Here is a 16,618-nt window from a genome sequence, read left to right on the forward strand (position 1 = left end):
GCTAGAGGGCGTCTAGGTCCGGCTGGAGCTCGGGGTGGGGGCTCCCGCGCCACTCCGGGCGGGAGCGCACCCGCCCTCCAGCCCGGGTCGGCCTCTGGCCCGGGCGTCCTCGGAGCCGGATGGGGGCGCAGTGCCGGCGAGGCGCACTGGAGACTCCGCGCTCCGTTTCCTAGGAGTCGGGAAATGGAGTTGGGGAGGGGGTGGAGCGGGCGGGGCGCAAGGGAAAGAGGAGAAAGAAGAAGCGGGGCGGGGGTGGGGGGGAGTAGGAGAGGAGGAGGAAGGGCCAGCCGACCCCCGGACCTGGAAGGGATGCCCGGGGCCCTGGTCTCGGCGCGCCCGGGGGAGTCTGAGCCGCAGACGTCTCTACCGCGCCGCGCGCGGAAAGGAAATGGCGCGTCTGGCCGCGGGCGGGTGCCGGCCGGGTGCCCCCCGCGCGCCCCTCCCCCGCGGTGGCCGACCGCGTGTCCGCAGACGTCACGGACGGCGCTGCTCCCCGGCAGAGGGGCAGTCGGGGCAGAGACCCGGGGAGGGAGGCCGTGGAGGGGGAGGGGCGCCCTGGCCCCCGGCTCCGCTCCAGCCCCGGCCGACTCGCAGCCCAGTTTCTTCCCAAGTCCCGCCCCTACCCCCGGGCGCCGCGGCGGCGGCTGCTCTCCTCTTTGTAACCGAAGAGTCAAGAAATGTGAGAAACGTGCCCTGTGTTACTTATTTGGGAGCCGAAAATTTATGCCCAGCTGAAAGCGCCTGGGGAAATATTACATCAGATGAAATGACAATGATTAAAATCAGCTTCTCCCCCGCCCCCTCCCGAGCCCGGAGGAGGCCCGGGCGCCGCGTGGCCGGCCGGCGGGGGGCGGGGGGCTGGGCGGCGGAGGGCGCGGGGGCCCGGGCGCACCGCTCCCGGGAGGGTCCTGGCGGAGGCCCCGGCGGGAAGGCGCGGGCTCCGGGAGAGGCGGGTGGGGATCGCCCGGCGAAAGGAGGGGAAACAGCGCATTTTTGTCGCCGAGCGCGGCAGGCGCGGGCGCGCGGAGCTAATTGCGACTCTAATCCTCTGCCCCGCGGCGCAGCCGAGCCCCGAGCCAGGAGTCGCCGCGCGCTCCCGCTCGCGCTCGCCGCGCTGGGTAATTTGGAGCCGGATCGCTGCCCTTTGCGTCCGGGCTCGGCCGCGACGGGGCGCGGGCTACAGACTGGGGTGGGGGGCTGATTTTCTCGCCAGCAGTCAGGGAAGGCCGCTGGAGAGAGAGGAGGGAGGAGAGGAGGTGGGAGCGGCGGGAGGGCAGCGGGAGAGCGGCACGAAGAGGAGGTGGCGGCGGCGGCGGCCGCGAGGAGGGGAGGAGGCGAGGGGAGGGCGGGGAGGGGAGGCCCCGGCGCGCCGCGCCGCGAGGGGCCGCGCGAAGCGGGGGCCGGGGCGGGAGGGGTGGGTGGGGGGAGGGTTGGGGGCGAGAGAGAAAGTAACTCCAGGACGAGACCGGAGCGACCCGCGCAGCGAGCATAGGCGGCGAGGCTGTGCCCGGCGCCCGAGACCGGCGGCTGCGGGGGGCGGGGGCTGCGCCCGAGCCGGATCCGCCGCTCCGGCTCCGAGGTAAGCCCCGCGCGGGCGGCCGCCGCTCGGCGCCGCGCACCCCTGTCCCCAAAGTGGCGGCGATACGGAGAAAGTCGCTTGCCTGGGGGTCGGACCTGGGTGGGGGCGGCTGCTTTGTCCCGGTGCCGGGCGGCGGGGGCTGGCGGCGCGGGGGCACCCAGCACAAAGGCCTGGCGCGGGAGGGGGGGATTGCCCACGTGGGCTGGCCCTGGCCCCGGGTGGACCCTCCCCACGCGGGCGGGCGCCGAGCTTCCGGCCGCGCGGGGCGGGAGGTGGGGGGGTGGATGTTGCAGGTCCTGGCCCTCGGGCCTCAGTGCAGGGCCGAGCGCCCTCCGGGGCCAGCGAGTTTCCGGGGTCAGAAACGAGCTCATGCAGCTGGGGCTTCGGGGCGCACAGGGCCCGGCTTGGCGCCCAAATCAGAAAAAGTCTCTAACGGGACAGATGTGCGTCCTCTAACACCCACCCCGCGAGTGCGAGACGGGGCGGGAGGGGCAGGCGAGCTGTGGTGGTCCCAGGTGCGCGGGGGTCGGAGGCCGAAGCGGGCCGCACGGAGACGCGGTGGCCGCCTTCGGCTCTGGCTGCCCGCGGGTACTCCCTGACCTGGACGCGCGCACGGGGCACACACTCGCAAACGCCCCTCTCCCGTAGCCGAAACGCCTTCCCGTCCTCCCGCGCCCCCCACCTCGAGTGCAGAAAGATAAGCTTCAAGTTTTCACTCCGTGTCTCAAATGTGCATGAAGGAATTTAACTGCACGAGTGAATAACAGCATTAGTTTCAATTAATTTTTTTTAAATCCCGGCAACAATAAACTTTGAGAACAAAAGCGCTTTTACGTCCTTAATTAGGCGAGCTTCCCATCTGTGGTCTCTAAGTGTCTGCCTCTTGATTTAACTTTGTCCTCCGCCCCGCCCCCGCCGCACAGCCCCTCCCCGCCCTGCCGGGCACTTCGGGTTCCAAGGCCACCCCCGCCCCGCGGCGCCGGCGGCCTTGGCCCAGCCGGCTCTGGACGCCCCGAAGTTAACTCCGGCCGGCGGGCTCTGCGGCTGGGCTAGCGCGCACCAGGTGGCACGCCCGCCCCCCTCCGGACACCCCCACCCCCACCCCCGACAATTCTGCAGGCCCCTGGCACTCTTGCCCGCGGCTGGCGCCCAGGGCTCAGAGCTGAAGGGAGCTCGCGAGGCGCCTTCTGTTTACCTTTTATGGTTAAAATAACAGCTTAGCAAAGAAGCGACTTCACGAAGAAGCGATTTAGTGAAATCGTCTCAAGCTGCCGCAGCTCAGCCAGTTTAATCACCCCCAGAGAGCAGAACAACTGCGAGCACAATGGGACACAAAATCATTTTGTGTGTAAATGAGCGTGGCATTCTGCTCGCTTCCCTCTGCTCGGGCGGGCGGGGCTCGGCGGCGGCGGCGGCGGCGGGCGGGCGCGGGACCCGGGGCTCCCACCGCAGCTCCGAGAAGCGGGTCAATACCTAGCCAGTTTGGCATCCCGCAGGCCCCGGAGCACGCACCACACCGCGGAGGCCCCTGCAACAGGCGGTCTGGGCGAGCCTCTGGAGGGCCCCCGGCGCGCTGGGGCTGGGTCGTGGGGTCGTGGGTTAGCTGGTGGTGTTGAGGGACTGAACTTGTGTCTCTTACTGCACCCACTTTTGTGCTTCTGACTGCAGCAGTGGTATCGGGGAAAGGTCGTTGTCCAGCACAGATGCGTTTGCCCGAGGCAGCACGAGAGGTTCTGGTCGAGGCGTAAAGCCTGGGGCTTCCAATGGTGAGTTTCTGGTTTGCCGTGAACATCAGGTTGTGCTTGTGATGGAGAAGAGGCTTGGGTGAGAACAGGACTGAAGAGCTTTTGTAAGGGGTAGTTGGTGTTAAATGTCACTTTGAGTCGTGTTCCTGGTAGTTGGGAAAACATTGCGCAGTCTGCTTTGATAGAATTTCCATCGGAATTCCTTCCAGCAGTTTATCCCCAGTGTGGCTTTCCTTCTGACTCCTCCCCCGGCAGAGCCTCCCAGGGCAGGATAACCCATCCTGAGGTCTGTTTTGGTCTCTCAGAACTTCCTTGAGATAAGGGACCTGCTTTTCTTTTCCGAGCTGGCCAGAAGTCAGGAATGCCACAACAGCAGACCCTGAGTAGCCCCCAGTGAGAGTCTAAATTAGACCTCGCTGTCTATTACCAACCCCCACCCCCACCCCAGTTTCGTGTCAGGGAACCTGCCAGAACACTGAGGGCAGAACAAATTCTGGGAGAGGAACCTTACTTAAATTGACAGGATTGATGATGCTCATTGGACCTTGGACCAGGTTTTAAAATTGGAAGTTGGATTTCAAGACATAAGTCAAGGTTAGGATTTCAAGACAGATAAGTCCAGGTTAGGCTTGTGGGGGCACCAGCGTGTGAGAGGTCAATGGGTGGGTGTGGGTGTTCACTGCCCCCCCCACCAGGAGACAGCCTCAAGTCCACGCAAAGGACTGCGTAGATCCGTTCCCCTCCTATAGTTTCCGAGAGTGGCTTCCAGCGACCGAGGGACAGTTTTATTTCAGGTGGTCGTAGCGCAGAGGAAGATCGCTAAGTGACTGGGGAGGAGCAGGAGACAGGGTCCATTTGCTGAGCCGCTGTCTGTTTCCTTCTGGCCAGCTCTCTAATGCCTTGGGGGGGTGGTGTGTGATCCCGAGGGGGTCTGGAATACATTAGGCACAGACAAGACTGTTCTGTGGGTCTGGGGAGCAACGGCAGAGGTTCGGGCTAGGCAAACAAAGGCAAGTTTCCTCTCTGAGGCGCCCTAGGGAAGAGGTGGCTTCCTCCATGACTTTCGCTCTCCCCCTGGCTTCTGCCAAGGGAGGCTGCCCTGGGTCCGGCCATTCACAAACTGCATCTTAACCACGGTGGAGACTGTGTTCAAAGAGGTCCCAGGCTCCCCAGCTCCTGGAGGGTGGGGGATCCTCCCTGAGCTGTGGTCCACGGGGCTCTCTGCTGATGCAAGAGGAGACACGCTTGGTAACGTGGCTCTGAACCAAAATACCAGGAAAATCAGATTTGTTCTGAGACATTGTGGGGCAATAATGGTGAGCATATGCTTCAGCGCTGTCATTAACTGAATTAGCAGACGTGGAGCTGCCCAGAAAACACGTGTGTGAGTGTGTGTATGTGTGTGTGCACATGTGCATGTGTGTGTGTGTGTGTGTGTGTAAGCTGCTCTGGCTTTGGAGCGTGGGGACAGGGTTGTGGCGGGTGGAATCTGGAGAGGGCTGTGTGGTTCGGGGCTCCCCGGGAGCACAGGCAGAAAGGATGAGTTGGAGCATCTCTAACTCTGGGAACCCGGGCAGCCACGACTACTGAGGAGTAAAAGCCCTGTGGTTTTGTCGGTGCTCCCCACAGATACTCTGGGCAGCGATGGAAGCCTAGATGCCTCACCGCAAGGAGCGGCCGAGCGGGTCCTCGCTTCACGCCCACGGCAGCGCCGGCACTGCGGTGAGAGCCAGCAGGGTGGGCTGGGGCAGCGGCCGGTGGCCCCCTCCCTACCAGTTTTCCCCAGCGTCTGCCTGCTCACCGGCCACCCGTCCACTCGGCCGCCACCTTCCAGAGATGGCTGTTGACTGGCTGTACGATTATGTATTTTTTGAAGCCAAAATGCTCTTAATTTGATGTGAAATTTACTACATGTATAAAAACCCAACGCCTTAGGTGCTGAGGAAGTCACTAATTTAGAGGTGTCTCGTTACTGAGACAAACTTGCAAAAACCCCTGAATCCCAATTCACAAATTGGTGATTCGTTTGTCAGGGGATATTTCACATCTAACACATAAGCCCGCGACCTTTAATTAGAATTTTGCAGTTTGTTTTATGCCCCTGGAGGCTGACACCTTGAAAAATTTTTTTTCTTGATTTCTTATTGCTAATAAGCATCTTTCCTTTTTTCCCTCTGGTACTTTGAAGAAAATGATGCAAATACACTTAATTACAGTGGTGGCCATAATTTGTCAGCTGAATATGTGATCAGGCACAGGCAGAAGTGATCTGATTAGATCTGTGATCACATTGGCAGAAAAGGGAGTGCACGGCTCTGTGGTGGAGACACTCTTGTTCTCGCCTTGTCCCCATCTCCAGGAGGGAGGAAGCATGTCCCGGTTATCTCTTACCCGGTCGCCCGTGTCTCCCCTGGCCGCCCAGGGCATCCCACTGCCCGCCCAGCTCACCAAGTCCAACGCGCCTGTGCACATCGACGTGGGCGGCCACATGTACACCAGCAGCCTGGCCACGCTCACCAAGTACCCCGATTCCAGGTAAGCTCCAAGCGCGCCGTGGCTCCTGGCAGTATCGGCCGCCTGCTGCCAGTGGAGTCCGTCCCCTCCACCGGCCAACAGGTGGGCTCCCCAGGACCCACCTGCTCTCCCAGACCCAGGGTGCTAGCGTTTGGGAGGCCTAGGCTGCCTCTCGAAAGATGCTTTATAACAGGGACTTGGGACCCTGTGTGTGTGGCATCAAAAGTGCCAGGTAGAGCTCCTGACCCACCAGCAGAAGCTCCTGTGAGACCCTGAGAGGTACCAGCTGGCTCCCTTGGGCCAGGCAGAGGGGTGGGGAGCAGCTAGGAGCTCCAGGATGTTCAGGCACCTCCAGGGCTGTGGGCCAGCAGGAGCCTCATACCCCCATCAGCACACCAAGTATCTCTGACCTGGAGCCTCCCAACAGGGCCCCTTGTGCGCTCGGCCCAGCTCCCTGGAGCTCCTGGCTCCTGGGCCCGCTGGTGGGAGGCGCTAGGCGCTGCAGGCTCCCCAGCTCCTGCCGCTGGGGCATGACCCTCCCAGGGGCAGCCCTGGTTTCCTGTCGGCATGGCAGCAGGGCTGACTGGGGCTGGGATGGGTCTCCGTGCATCTCTTGGGGGTGATGCAGTGTGCTGTTCACAGAGCCCACGCCGGCTTGCTCCTGGCATAGGGAGGCCGCCGCTATGGAGGGCAGAGCAGCAGGAGGGCTGAGGCTGTAGGGTATCGCCCTTGTTTTATACATTTAAAAAAAAAAAAGAGGAGTTAATTAATCCCCCAGACACCGAGGGATCATTTCAGGGAAGGATTCTCGTCGGTCTGCCTTGTCGCTAGTGCTGTGGCTCAGCGCAGAGACCTGGACACCTGGCCTCTGGAGCAGGCAGGGCTGGAACTCTCCATGGGGGCAGGAAGGTTCCCTCGAGGGGCCTGAGCTGGAGGTGGAGATAGCGTCCAGTTGGGAATCTGGGGAGTCCAGGGTACAGGTGGCGGTTGGGTTCATTCCCTCGGCCCAACGGCGGCCAGGCCTGGGGCGCCTGTGAACTTGGGGCCTGGCAGGGGCAGCGGCCACGAGGCCACACTGGCAGTGCTGGCCGGCGCGCTCTCTTGCGGAGCTCTGTCTAGGATGGGAGATGGATTCTGCTTATTTAATTTCAATTTTGCCTTCTGCGGCATTCCGGAGTTGTTCGAGATAGATCATCCCTTAATCGGTTGACGACGTTTGTGAGTGAAATTCATAAAACCCTTGCCCACAACCTCTCTGAAGAGTGTTTCTTGAAATCAGGCACTTGCCTTTCTAGAGTAATCACAGCTCAGGCCTTCGGGGAAGGGCTGCCTCGTTCTTGTCTTCAGGCTGCTGCCTGGGATCAGCGGGGGTAGGGGGCAGCCCTCCCCATACCCATACCCACAGCGGAGCTCCTCCTCGCCCAGCATCCTGCTCTGCAGAGGGGGCAGGCCCTCTCACTGAGGGGGGGCTGAGGCCCCCTGTGATCCCGTGATCTGGCGTGTGGGACCCTCAGCCTGCAGGATGTGCCCAGAGGGGGTGGGGATCTGCATTCTTTCCCCGGGGCTGGGGCTCAGAGATGAATCTTTCATTCTTGCCTGGATGGCTTCTGGCTCAGGGAAGAGCTGCTCCCTGGGCCTGAAACTTTGGCCTAGAGGCCAAGGAGTAGCGTGACCCGTAGGACAGTCAGGGGACAGTGGGTCAGGCCACCGCGGGTCGGGCCAGGCCTGGGAAGCGGGTTGGACAGCTGTGCTGGCAAGAACCCCTTGTCCTTCTTTAAGTCAATCATTAAAATTAAAAAAGGTTTTTTCACCCAATCTGGAAACCAAGATCAGCCCCTCACCCAGTGGCACTGATGTGTGAGTCAGCAAGAGAGGGAGCAGTGAGAGAGCTAAGGTCACCCCAGGGAGCTTCTGGATGTCAGGCAAGTCCCACTCATGCGGTGCCGTGAGACTGGGGGCCTGGTGCCCCACAGCCGTGGGTCCCTGAGCCCACAGGACGATGCCTGGGCTTCTCAGGGGGGCTCCCTGAGCAGGGATCAGGCGCGGCCACTGGCCGGCCCAGGCGTTGCCATTATCCTGCAGCCAGAAAAAGCAAAGCACTGCTGCCCAGGGCTGCTACCTTCACAGTCCCAAGCTGGGTCCATGCTGGCTCTGGGAAGCAGCCAATTAAGCCAGGAGCTCCAGAACTTCCACTTAAAACCTTCCACTGAAACATGCAGGGAATTGGAGCCAAACCTTTAAAAAAAAAAAAAGACTTCTGTCAGGTGGGGTCAGAACTGGCCAGATTATTCCATGAAAGACCTCTGATGTTGGCAGCCCCAAACCCTGCAGCCTCCTCACAGAGAGACCCAGAGAAGGAGCTGGTTCTTAAGACCCTGACAGTGGTTTGGGGGTGGGGTGGGGCTGGAGAAGGGGGCTTCTTTTGTGGCAGTTGTCCTAACCTGCCATCAACCTACTCACATCCTTGGTAGCCTCAGACCCCGAGGGCCTGAAAGGCCTTTGTTCTTCGAAGAGACGCTGACAGTAAGATCTAGAACCAGTCTTAAAGTGAGGCAGACTGAGAACCTTCTAGTCTTGGACCAATAAGTTAATCTAGAACCCAGCCAGACCTGGAATGTGGGGTGGCCAGGGTCTCCCAAGAGATCTGCAGCTTAGGTAGGCCTAGAACAGCGCTTGCCGCACAGAGGGTTCAAACTCAGCGAAGAAAAGTGGCGAAGGTTCCACAGGAAGGCTGAGGCTTTGGACTAGCTGACTTGCTTATGGCTGTGGTTCGTGCTTCTTCCTGATAGTGCCACATGTGGGTCCTCTCCTGTCTGGCAATGACTGCCCATGGGATTGGGGCACTGGATGGTCCCCATTCTGACATCTCCGTGCCCATGCTCTGCTGAGGCCAGGTCCTGGGGGCTTTGGCAGCTGGAACAGGCCTTGGAGCCCACGACACTTACCAGCAGGGTCTGGGTGACCGCAGCTCTGGTTGCACAGGCCCGGGCTTCTCTATACCTCATCCTAGGCTCTGAGCTGCTCACGTCTATCCGTGAGGCAGCCTTGCCCTCTACACGCCCCCCACTGGGACTGGGGCTCAGCCATGTTCCCAGAGGGAGACTAGGTGAGTGCGTGGCCACTGTACACGGGGGCCAGCCCTCAAATGTGGACAGGCTTTGGGACAGCCTGGCTTTGGGAATTCTCACACCTCAGCTTCTGCCCAGCCCATATGCCCTGGTGCACAATAGGGCAGGGTAGAGCCTTAGGAGCCCTTGGAGCTTGGAGCGCACAGAGGACCAGGCTATTGGTAGAGAGGCGGGCCTCCCCGGAGGGTCCTTGCCAGGGTAGGCCATGAGTCAGGAGGCTCTGGCACTGGCTGTGCATCCTGGGCCGCTATGCTCCCGGGCTGTGCATGCCATACTTTCGCTGCAGCAGGGTTTTGCCAGTGGGTGGCCATACCTGTTGAAGGGTGTTTGGAGGGCCTGCCCCAGAGGGGACCCTGCCAACCCACCCCCCAAGGAGGGGCTCCTAACTGTCCACAGCCAGGCCTGGGTCAGATGGGCCCGGCTGCCCTGGGCATTAGAGAGGCCCCAGCCCTCTTCTGTGGAGCAGACAGGGGCCAGCAGGGTCTCCCTTGAGCTTCCCACAGGTCCTGGGTTTCCATCAGAACCCCTGCCCTCCAGAGGACAGGCTGCTGGCATGGGACATGTCTCTTCTGCCAGGGTTCGTGCCTGTTTCCGCACCTGCGCACACCGGTGTATGGGTACACACTGAGCGCCTGTGTGCGTATAGATCGTGGTGTGTGTGTACATGTTTACACTGCATCTTGTGGGCAGGCATTCTGGTGAGCGTGTGCTGTGGCACGCATGCTGTCCCCCCCATCCACGCTTGTTTCTTTTCCTCCCCTAGGGGCCCCCTGAGTGAGTGTGTGTGCATGGTTTGTCTGTGAGTCCGCCAAGCATACAGACCGGTGTCTCAGGGTGGTGGGTGTTGGGCTGGTGTGGCCTCTGCCTGGGTGTGTCTGGGGCTGCCTGGGACTCGTGTGTTGCAAGGGAGGGGACCATGTGATCCCAGGCCCGGTGCCCAAGTGTGTTCCATCTGAGGCTCATTCACGTGAGCCAGGTGCAGTGGGTATGCGGGACCCAGGACCGCCTTGCCCACCCTACGTGTGCTCACTGGGCGTGGGGCCGTGGGCCGGGGTGTCTGATGGCCAGTACGAGTTTTCTGGGTGGGTCTGCCTGGCAAGGGTCTGTGTGGGGGGGGCAAGGAGGCTGCTGTGTCTGGGTCTCACACTAGTTTCCCAGGCCTGGAACGTGTTGGTGGGCAGGTGCGAGTGGCCAGGTGTGTCTGTCTCTGGCTGGGGCTTGTAGGGGTGGGCCGGGTACGGAATATGTGCTGGGGTCCTGTCCATCTGTGGCCCCAGTGGACATCTGTTGTGCCTGGCATGGCCCCAGAGTTCCACATGGTGACCCCCTCACCCCTGCAGGTGGCCTGGCCCGGTAACCTGACCCCGGCCTCAGACGCCCCACTCTCCCTCTCTCCTAGAATAAGCCGCCTCTTCAATGGCACTGAGCCCATCGTCCTGGACAGTCTGAAGCAACACTATTTCATCGACAGGGATGGGGAGATTTTCCGCTACGTCCTGAGCTTCCTGCGGACGTCCAAACTGCTGCTCCCGGATGACTTCAAGGTGAGTCTGCAGCTGCCTGCTCCTGGCACCGCCTCTATGGGGCCATTACACAGGGGACGCTGGGACTTCATGAATGGGCCCGTGGTCGTCATGGCAACAATAAAAAGTTAACCAATGAAGCCGAGGGCTACATCAGTTTTTCTAAACTAATTTTGTTTTCTCACATTTTTAGCTTATTTATCAGGGTGTAACAATGATTAAGTAGCAGCACTTACCCCGTTTTGTTTGTCGCCTTGAAGGACGGTCGTGGGCCCAAGTTGGAGCTTCCCACAACTGTTCCTTGTTGGCAGCGAGCAGGGGAAACCCTGCTCCAAACCAAAGACCTCTTAAACAACAGGTTACCCCCAGATCCCGGGGCGAGCCTGTCTAGGGCAGCGGACCTGGTTCCGAGAGGCCTGACTCCGCACTGGGCCGCTCCACGGTGTCGGGGATCCCAGAGGAAGGGAGCTCAGGCCGGCTCGAGCCAGCAGATGTCCTTCCTTCCTTCCTGCACCCAGAGGCCCAGTGGCCCTGGGGCTGTTTTGTTCTCCATCCAACTGATACTGGGTGCCAACCACCAAAATCAGGCCAGAGATCCTGGGAAATAGGGGCAGACCTGGGTCCTGTCCCCATAGCACTTACAACCTAGTGGGAAGACAGGTGTTGAACAACAAAAATGCATGAATTCCCTTGGGGGGCAAATGTTCCATAGAAGGAGAGAGTGTAGTGAAGGAGAACCATGGAGAACCTGGCCCCAGGGGGTTTGGAGGGAAGGATGCTTCTCTGAGTGAAGGAGGGATGGGGCCAAACAAGTGTGAGGGCCTTGATGAGGGGGCAGGGTGGCAAGAAGCTTGGTACCTTCCAGAACCAGAGAGAAGGGGTCGGCCTGGGGCTCTGTATGAACCAGGGCAGGGAAAGGAGGCTGCCCTTTGAGACAGGACCTCGGTGACCAGCTCTGGCGTTTGGCATTTTACCCGGAATGCAATGGAAGGGTTGTGAGCAGGGAATGACCATCAGGTTTGCAAGTGAGAAGGACAGCCCTGGCTGCTGTGTGGGGAAGGATGCCGTGAGGGCGAGGCATGGGAGCAGGAGGCCGAGGGAGGTTTCCTGAAGGCCTTGGTCCAGGTGGGAGGCAACGAAGATAGAACAAAGCGGCAGATTAGATTTCTGTTTGGGAATTGGCCACAGAAGGCTGTGGCGTGGATCGGTCGGGGGTAAGGGGACTCTTGAGGCTGCCTCCTGGCCTTTGGCTTGGGTCCTGAGGGGATGCGTGGAGGCCCCGGGGTGGGACAAGCTGGCAGGGCATCAGGCGGAGAGGTTCTGGGCTGTGAGGGAAAATGGGCGCAGGTATCATTTAAAAACTTCGGGAGTGGATGAGAGCAGACGACAGGGAGGGAGCCTTGAGGAACCCCAGCAGAGGGAAAGGACGGGTCTCTGGCAGACAAGACAGGCCTGGGTCGGGGGCTAATACTTGACCTTCCCTCCAAGTAGCTGCAGAGGCTGGGGCCAGCAGGGGGAAAGGACTGAGGGCCTGTGGGGTGGCCCTGCTCTGGGGGTTGGGCCTCCTTGCCTCTCCCCCAGGGGTCCTTAGGTTCATCCACCAGCCTTGAGCTCAGTCCCAGTGAGTGGCCCAAGTCCTGGGTCCTAAAGCTGCTCAGGGCCAGGGCAGACATGGGCGTGCCTGTGTTTGCGGGGCAGGTGGTGTGAGCCTGCCAACCTGGGAGTGAGCTGCGTGGAGGGGGCCTTCCTGCTCCCAGGCGCCTCCTCGGCCTGCCTGTTAGGGCAGGATGGGCCCCGCGCTCGGCAGATTCCGTCTTCCCTCAGACTTCACCTCCTTCTCTGTGCTGGGTGTTTATGTCCACTTTATAGACAGGGAAACTGAGGCTCTGAGAAAGTCAGTAACTGAGATCAGAGGTCTCAGGTCTGGTAAATAGTGTGCCAGAAATCTGCCCTAGGCAGCTCTGCTTTGCCTCCCTGGGGGCTGTGACCACGCCCTCTTTCTCCTCTGCTCCCGGTCCCCAGCAGGTGAGGCTGCTGCTGCTGCTGCGCTGAGCAAGGCCCAGCCTCTCCTCTCTGGGATTCTAAGGCAGCAGGTCCCCAGGCATAGGCACGGCCTCAGGCTCCACTAGTCCAGCCCCCCTGGTCTTTGCAGAGGCGGCTCTCTGCCCCAGGGACTTGAGGCCAGATGGAGGAGTGTTACCCGGCAAAGGCCCACACCAGCTGCTGCCTTTTGGGTTAAGGCTAGACTCCTGTGGCTTGTCCGTGTTCACCTGAGCCTCATTCTCCCCATCCATACAATGGGCACAACCATCCCAGTGCGCACTGAGCCAAGGGGTAGCAGCTCCACAGAAGTGCATATGGGGCAGGGCACATGGGGGGGCGGGGCTGGAGCCCGAAAGAGCAGCTCCCACCCGCTGCCCTCCGACCTGCCTGCGCCCACAGGACTTCAGCCTGCTGTACGAGGAGGCCCGGTATTACCAGCTGCAGCCCATGGTGCGGGAGCTGGAGCGCTGGCAGCAGGAGCAGGAGCAGCGGCGCCGCAGCCGTGCCTGTGACTGCCTGGTGGTGCGGGTCACGCCGGACTTGGGGGAGCGCATTGCGCTCAGCGGCGAGAAGGCCCTCATCGAGGAGGTCTTCCCTGAGACGGGGGACGTCATGTGCAACTCTGTCAACGCCGGCTGGAACCAGGACCCCACGCACGTCATCCGCTTCCCGCTCAACGGCTACTGCCGGCTCAACTCTGTGCAGGTGAGGGCTCCGCCCGCTCTGCCCGCTCTGCCCGCTCTGCCCGCTCCGCCCGCCTCACCCCTCCTTCACCCCCTTGGCCCTCTGGCAGGCGGACGACGGGGATAGGTGGAGGGAGGCGCCATCCCTGAAACGGTGAAGCCCTCCGTGCCATCTTACAGAAAAGGCAACAATGTGTCGATGCATAATTTATGTCCCGCTCATAATTAAATGATGGCGCCTGGGGGATGGACTTAAAAAAATTGATCTGGGCTTTTTTTTTTTTTTTTTCCAAAAGGATGTTCTATAAAAATGGCCCAGAGTATTTTCAACAAAGTGTGCTTCATTTGACACCCAGAGTCTGCCTTTCGATTCAAATTAAACCCAGGCCATGGGTGGGGGGCAGGTCAGAGGCCGAGCGAAGTGGCCTGGAAATGCTGACCCACAGCCGCCCCCCACCCCACAACCAGCCGAAGGCCAGCAGAGCTGGCTTTCCTCAGATGGGTCTTGGGTTTGGGGAACCCCAGATAGATGGGGCCTATTCCACATCGGCTCTAACAGACCCAATAGCATGCTCCTAATTTAGGCTTAGGGCAGAGTGGACACTGGTGGGGGAAAGTCTGCCCCCCCCCCTCGCCTGCACACATTCCACAGGCTGTCAGTCAGAACTTGCTACTGGTGGGACACAGGTGTCAGACACAGTGACAAGACATCCCCAACCCCCACCCCTCACAGAGGCACAAACCCACGTGGACATGGAGGCCTATAGAGACTCAGACGCCAAGAGTGCTCCTCCCCCTCTCCACCCTGAGTTCCCTTGAGCTGATGAGCCCTCAGGCCCCAAACCATCTGGGACTCAGCTCAGGGAAGCAGGTGGCTGCCCAGAGGCCGGGGGCAGGGTCTCTGTTATTGAGTCAGGCCTCAGTGAGGTGGGGGAGGGGGGGAGGAACCACATGTCCATAGAGAGAGGGTCAGGTTCTGGACAAGAGAGAAGAGCCCCAAGTCTCTTTCTGCCTCCGGATGGAGGCTGTGGACCCCCTAAGAGGGGCAGGTTGGGGTAGACTTTCCCAGGTTTGGTCACACAGGGGGACCCTGGGTCTGGCTGCTCCCGTCCCTCCTGTGGTTGCTCAGCGAGTGGTTCTAGAAGCAGGGTGGTCTCCGACCGGAGATGGCAACAGGAGGGCTAGCTCGCCCTGGCTGATGCCCACCAGGCCTGCTCTCTTGCCTCGGGGCCCTGCTGACCCTTCTTTCTTCCCGGGCAGGTGCTGGAGAGGCTGTTCCAGAGGGGTTTCAGTGTGGCTGCGTCCTGCGGGGGTGGTGTGGACTCCTCCCAGTTCAGCGAGTACGTGCTCTGCCGGGAGGAGCGGCGGCCGCAGCCCACCCCCACCGCGGTCCGGATAAAGCAGGAGCCCCTGGACTAGGCCCTGCCTCTGTGCCCGCCTGAGGCCGTCTGGCCCTGGGGACACCCCCAGGGACCTGGAAACAATGCTGGGGAGCGCCTCCTCTGCTTGCTCAGCTGTGGGCCATGAGACTGAGGGCGGGGCTGGAGGGTCCAGAACCAGCCCGGGGAGCCCCAGATATCATGGCTACAGAATGTGGGCTGCCGGAGGCCCGCCCACTGAAGGACGGTTGATGGGACCCAGAGATGCTGCGGTGGGAACAGTACTCCGGGTGCTCGGGTTCCCCAGCCCCCTGTGGCCTTCCCCGAGATGGGGTCAGCAGAGGCGTCCGGGCCCACGCCAGAGGAGCCGCTCATCCTTCTCCACGCTTGGCAACTCCTTTGGGTCTCCTTGCGTCACAGATGGCTTATTTTTCTACAGTATTTAAGATGGAAGGAACTAACTGCACAAGCCAGAGAGGCCAACAAGGACCAACGCTTCTTCATCTGGTGCTCACGTAGCTGGACGGGCAGCGCCCCGGATCCCCGGCAGAGGAGCTCCTGGGTGCTGGGACCCGGGTGCCTGCGGAGCGGGACTTGGAGACTTCTGGTCCCTGCTCCACAGACAGACGCAGGAACGGCAATGCCTTTGGAACTGAGGCAGGGTCTCCAGAGGGCAGGGCTGCTGGGAGGAGGGCTGGGTGGGGGTTGGAGGGGGTGGAAGGCTCCAGAACCATCTGAGACCCTCCCCCTTTGCTGCCACCCAGGGTGCAGGCCACACTTGGTGAGTCACCTGACCTACTAATGCCCCGAGGGCTTCTAGTCCTGTCTGTCCTCCCAGCTGGGCTTCTGCAGAAGTCTCTCTCCACCCAGACCAGCCACAGGGCCACACCGCATCCTTACCTCAGGAATGGGCCCCATGGTGAAGGGGCCCGTGTGTCAGCAGCATCCTCTGGGTCCCCAGCTCAGGAAGAGCCGTCCCCAGCTCCGATTTTCCCACACTAATATGCACACTGAATTGGAAGCAAGCTGTTACCCTAGCCTGCCAATGAGACTGGGACACAAGGCATACCTGGGGCTCTGGGTTCCAGATTGCAACAAGGACCAGCCCTTAGGGGTCCTCCCGGACCCACTCCCTCCCAGACAACGGGTGCAAAGATGGATACCCCCCATCCCCTAGCCTGGTCCCCCTTCCCCATGTGCTGGCTCCACCCGGGTGGGGAAGTCTTGGAGGGGCCCCCAGCCGGCCTCCTGCCGTGTACGATGCCTGTAGACTTGTATATGACTCCTTTAATATTGTAAAGATGCCGATGTACAATTGTGTGTGTGTGTGTAAACACATTACGTTCCCAGTTCATGCCATAAATGATGCTCTAAAGTGAATGACTCACACTCAAGCGTTGTCTCCTCCCCCCCCCACCCGCACCAACGGGAAGAACCTGTGGACCCCCCCCACTCCAGTGCAGCCCTAGCTGGGTGGGGGGAGGGGCAGGGTCCTGAGCCACCGTTATTTATTGCATTGGGTGTTTCCTCCTGCTGTGCCTGTCCCCTCTGGGCAGCACAGATTCAGAATTCTGATTCATAGCCCCGAACCAGATGCGATGGGGTGGGGGGTGGGGGGCAAGGCAGACAGAAAATGTCCGGGGGGCTTTTGAACCCAGTCTTAAATGTTTGAGATTTTTCCCTCCCTGGCTCTGCGTTGAGGTTGGCGTCCTCAGCGCCCCGCAAAGCAGTAGAAGGTGGTCATCCGTGGCTCAGGCTGGCCCAGAGGTCCTCACAGCCCCCAGCATGAGAACGGCAGGCCTCTGGGGCGGGAACAAGGCCTCAGCATGCGTCTTTCCAGGGGTAGGCCTCCCGTTTTAATGAGTCTTTGTGCGTTTTTCCTCAAAGCCTTTATGCTTTAACCCACGAGGACCCTTTCCACATGCCTGGTGAGGGGCACCAGCTTCCCCCCGCCCGAAGGAGCAGGGGACGCAGGACATGGGAGCACAGGACAGCCTCATCCCAGTGGAGGCCACAAAGCAGAT

General features: G+C 60.9%; 1 protein-coding gene across 2 annotated transcripts; it reads left to right on the forward strand.

The window, feature by feature from the left end:
• The first annotated feature begins 1,448 nt into the window (after positions 1 to 1,448).
• On the forward strand, positions 1,449 to 15,974 carry KCTD15 (potassium channel tetramerization domain containing 15). 2 transcript variants are annotated; one of them, XM_044256279.1, is made up of 7 exons: positions 1,449 to 1,579; positions 3,248 to 3,345; positions 4,954 to 5,046; positions 5,684 to 5,859; positions 10,366 to 10,510; positions 12,932 to 13,237; positions 14,476 to 15,974. In XM_044256279.1, the coding sequence occupies exons 3-7, from the start codon at positions 4,981 to 4,983 to the stop codon at positions 14,632 to 14,634; spliced, it is 852 nt and encodes a 283-aa protein (XP_044112214.1). In that variant the 5' UTR covers positions 1,449 to 1,579; positions 3,248 to 3,345; positions 4,954 to 4,980; the 3' UTR covers positions 14,635 to 15,974. The 2 variants fall into 2 exon arrangements, with proteins under 2 accessions (XP_044112214.1, XP_044112215.1); XM_044256280.1 differs by lacking the exon at positions 1,449 to 1,579 and adding an exon at positions 2,905 to 2,923.
• Positions 15,975 to 16,618: the final 644 nt, after the last annotated feature.

Source organism: Neovison vison, chromosome 7 (assembly GCF_020171115.1).
Source record: "Neovison vison isolate M4711 chromosome 7, ASM_NN_V1, whole genome shotgun sequence".
NCBI lineage: Eukaryota > Metazoa > Chordata > Mammalia > Carnivora > Mustelidae > Neogale > Neogale vison.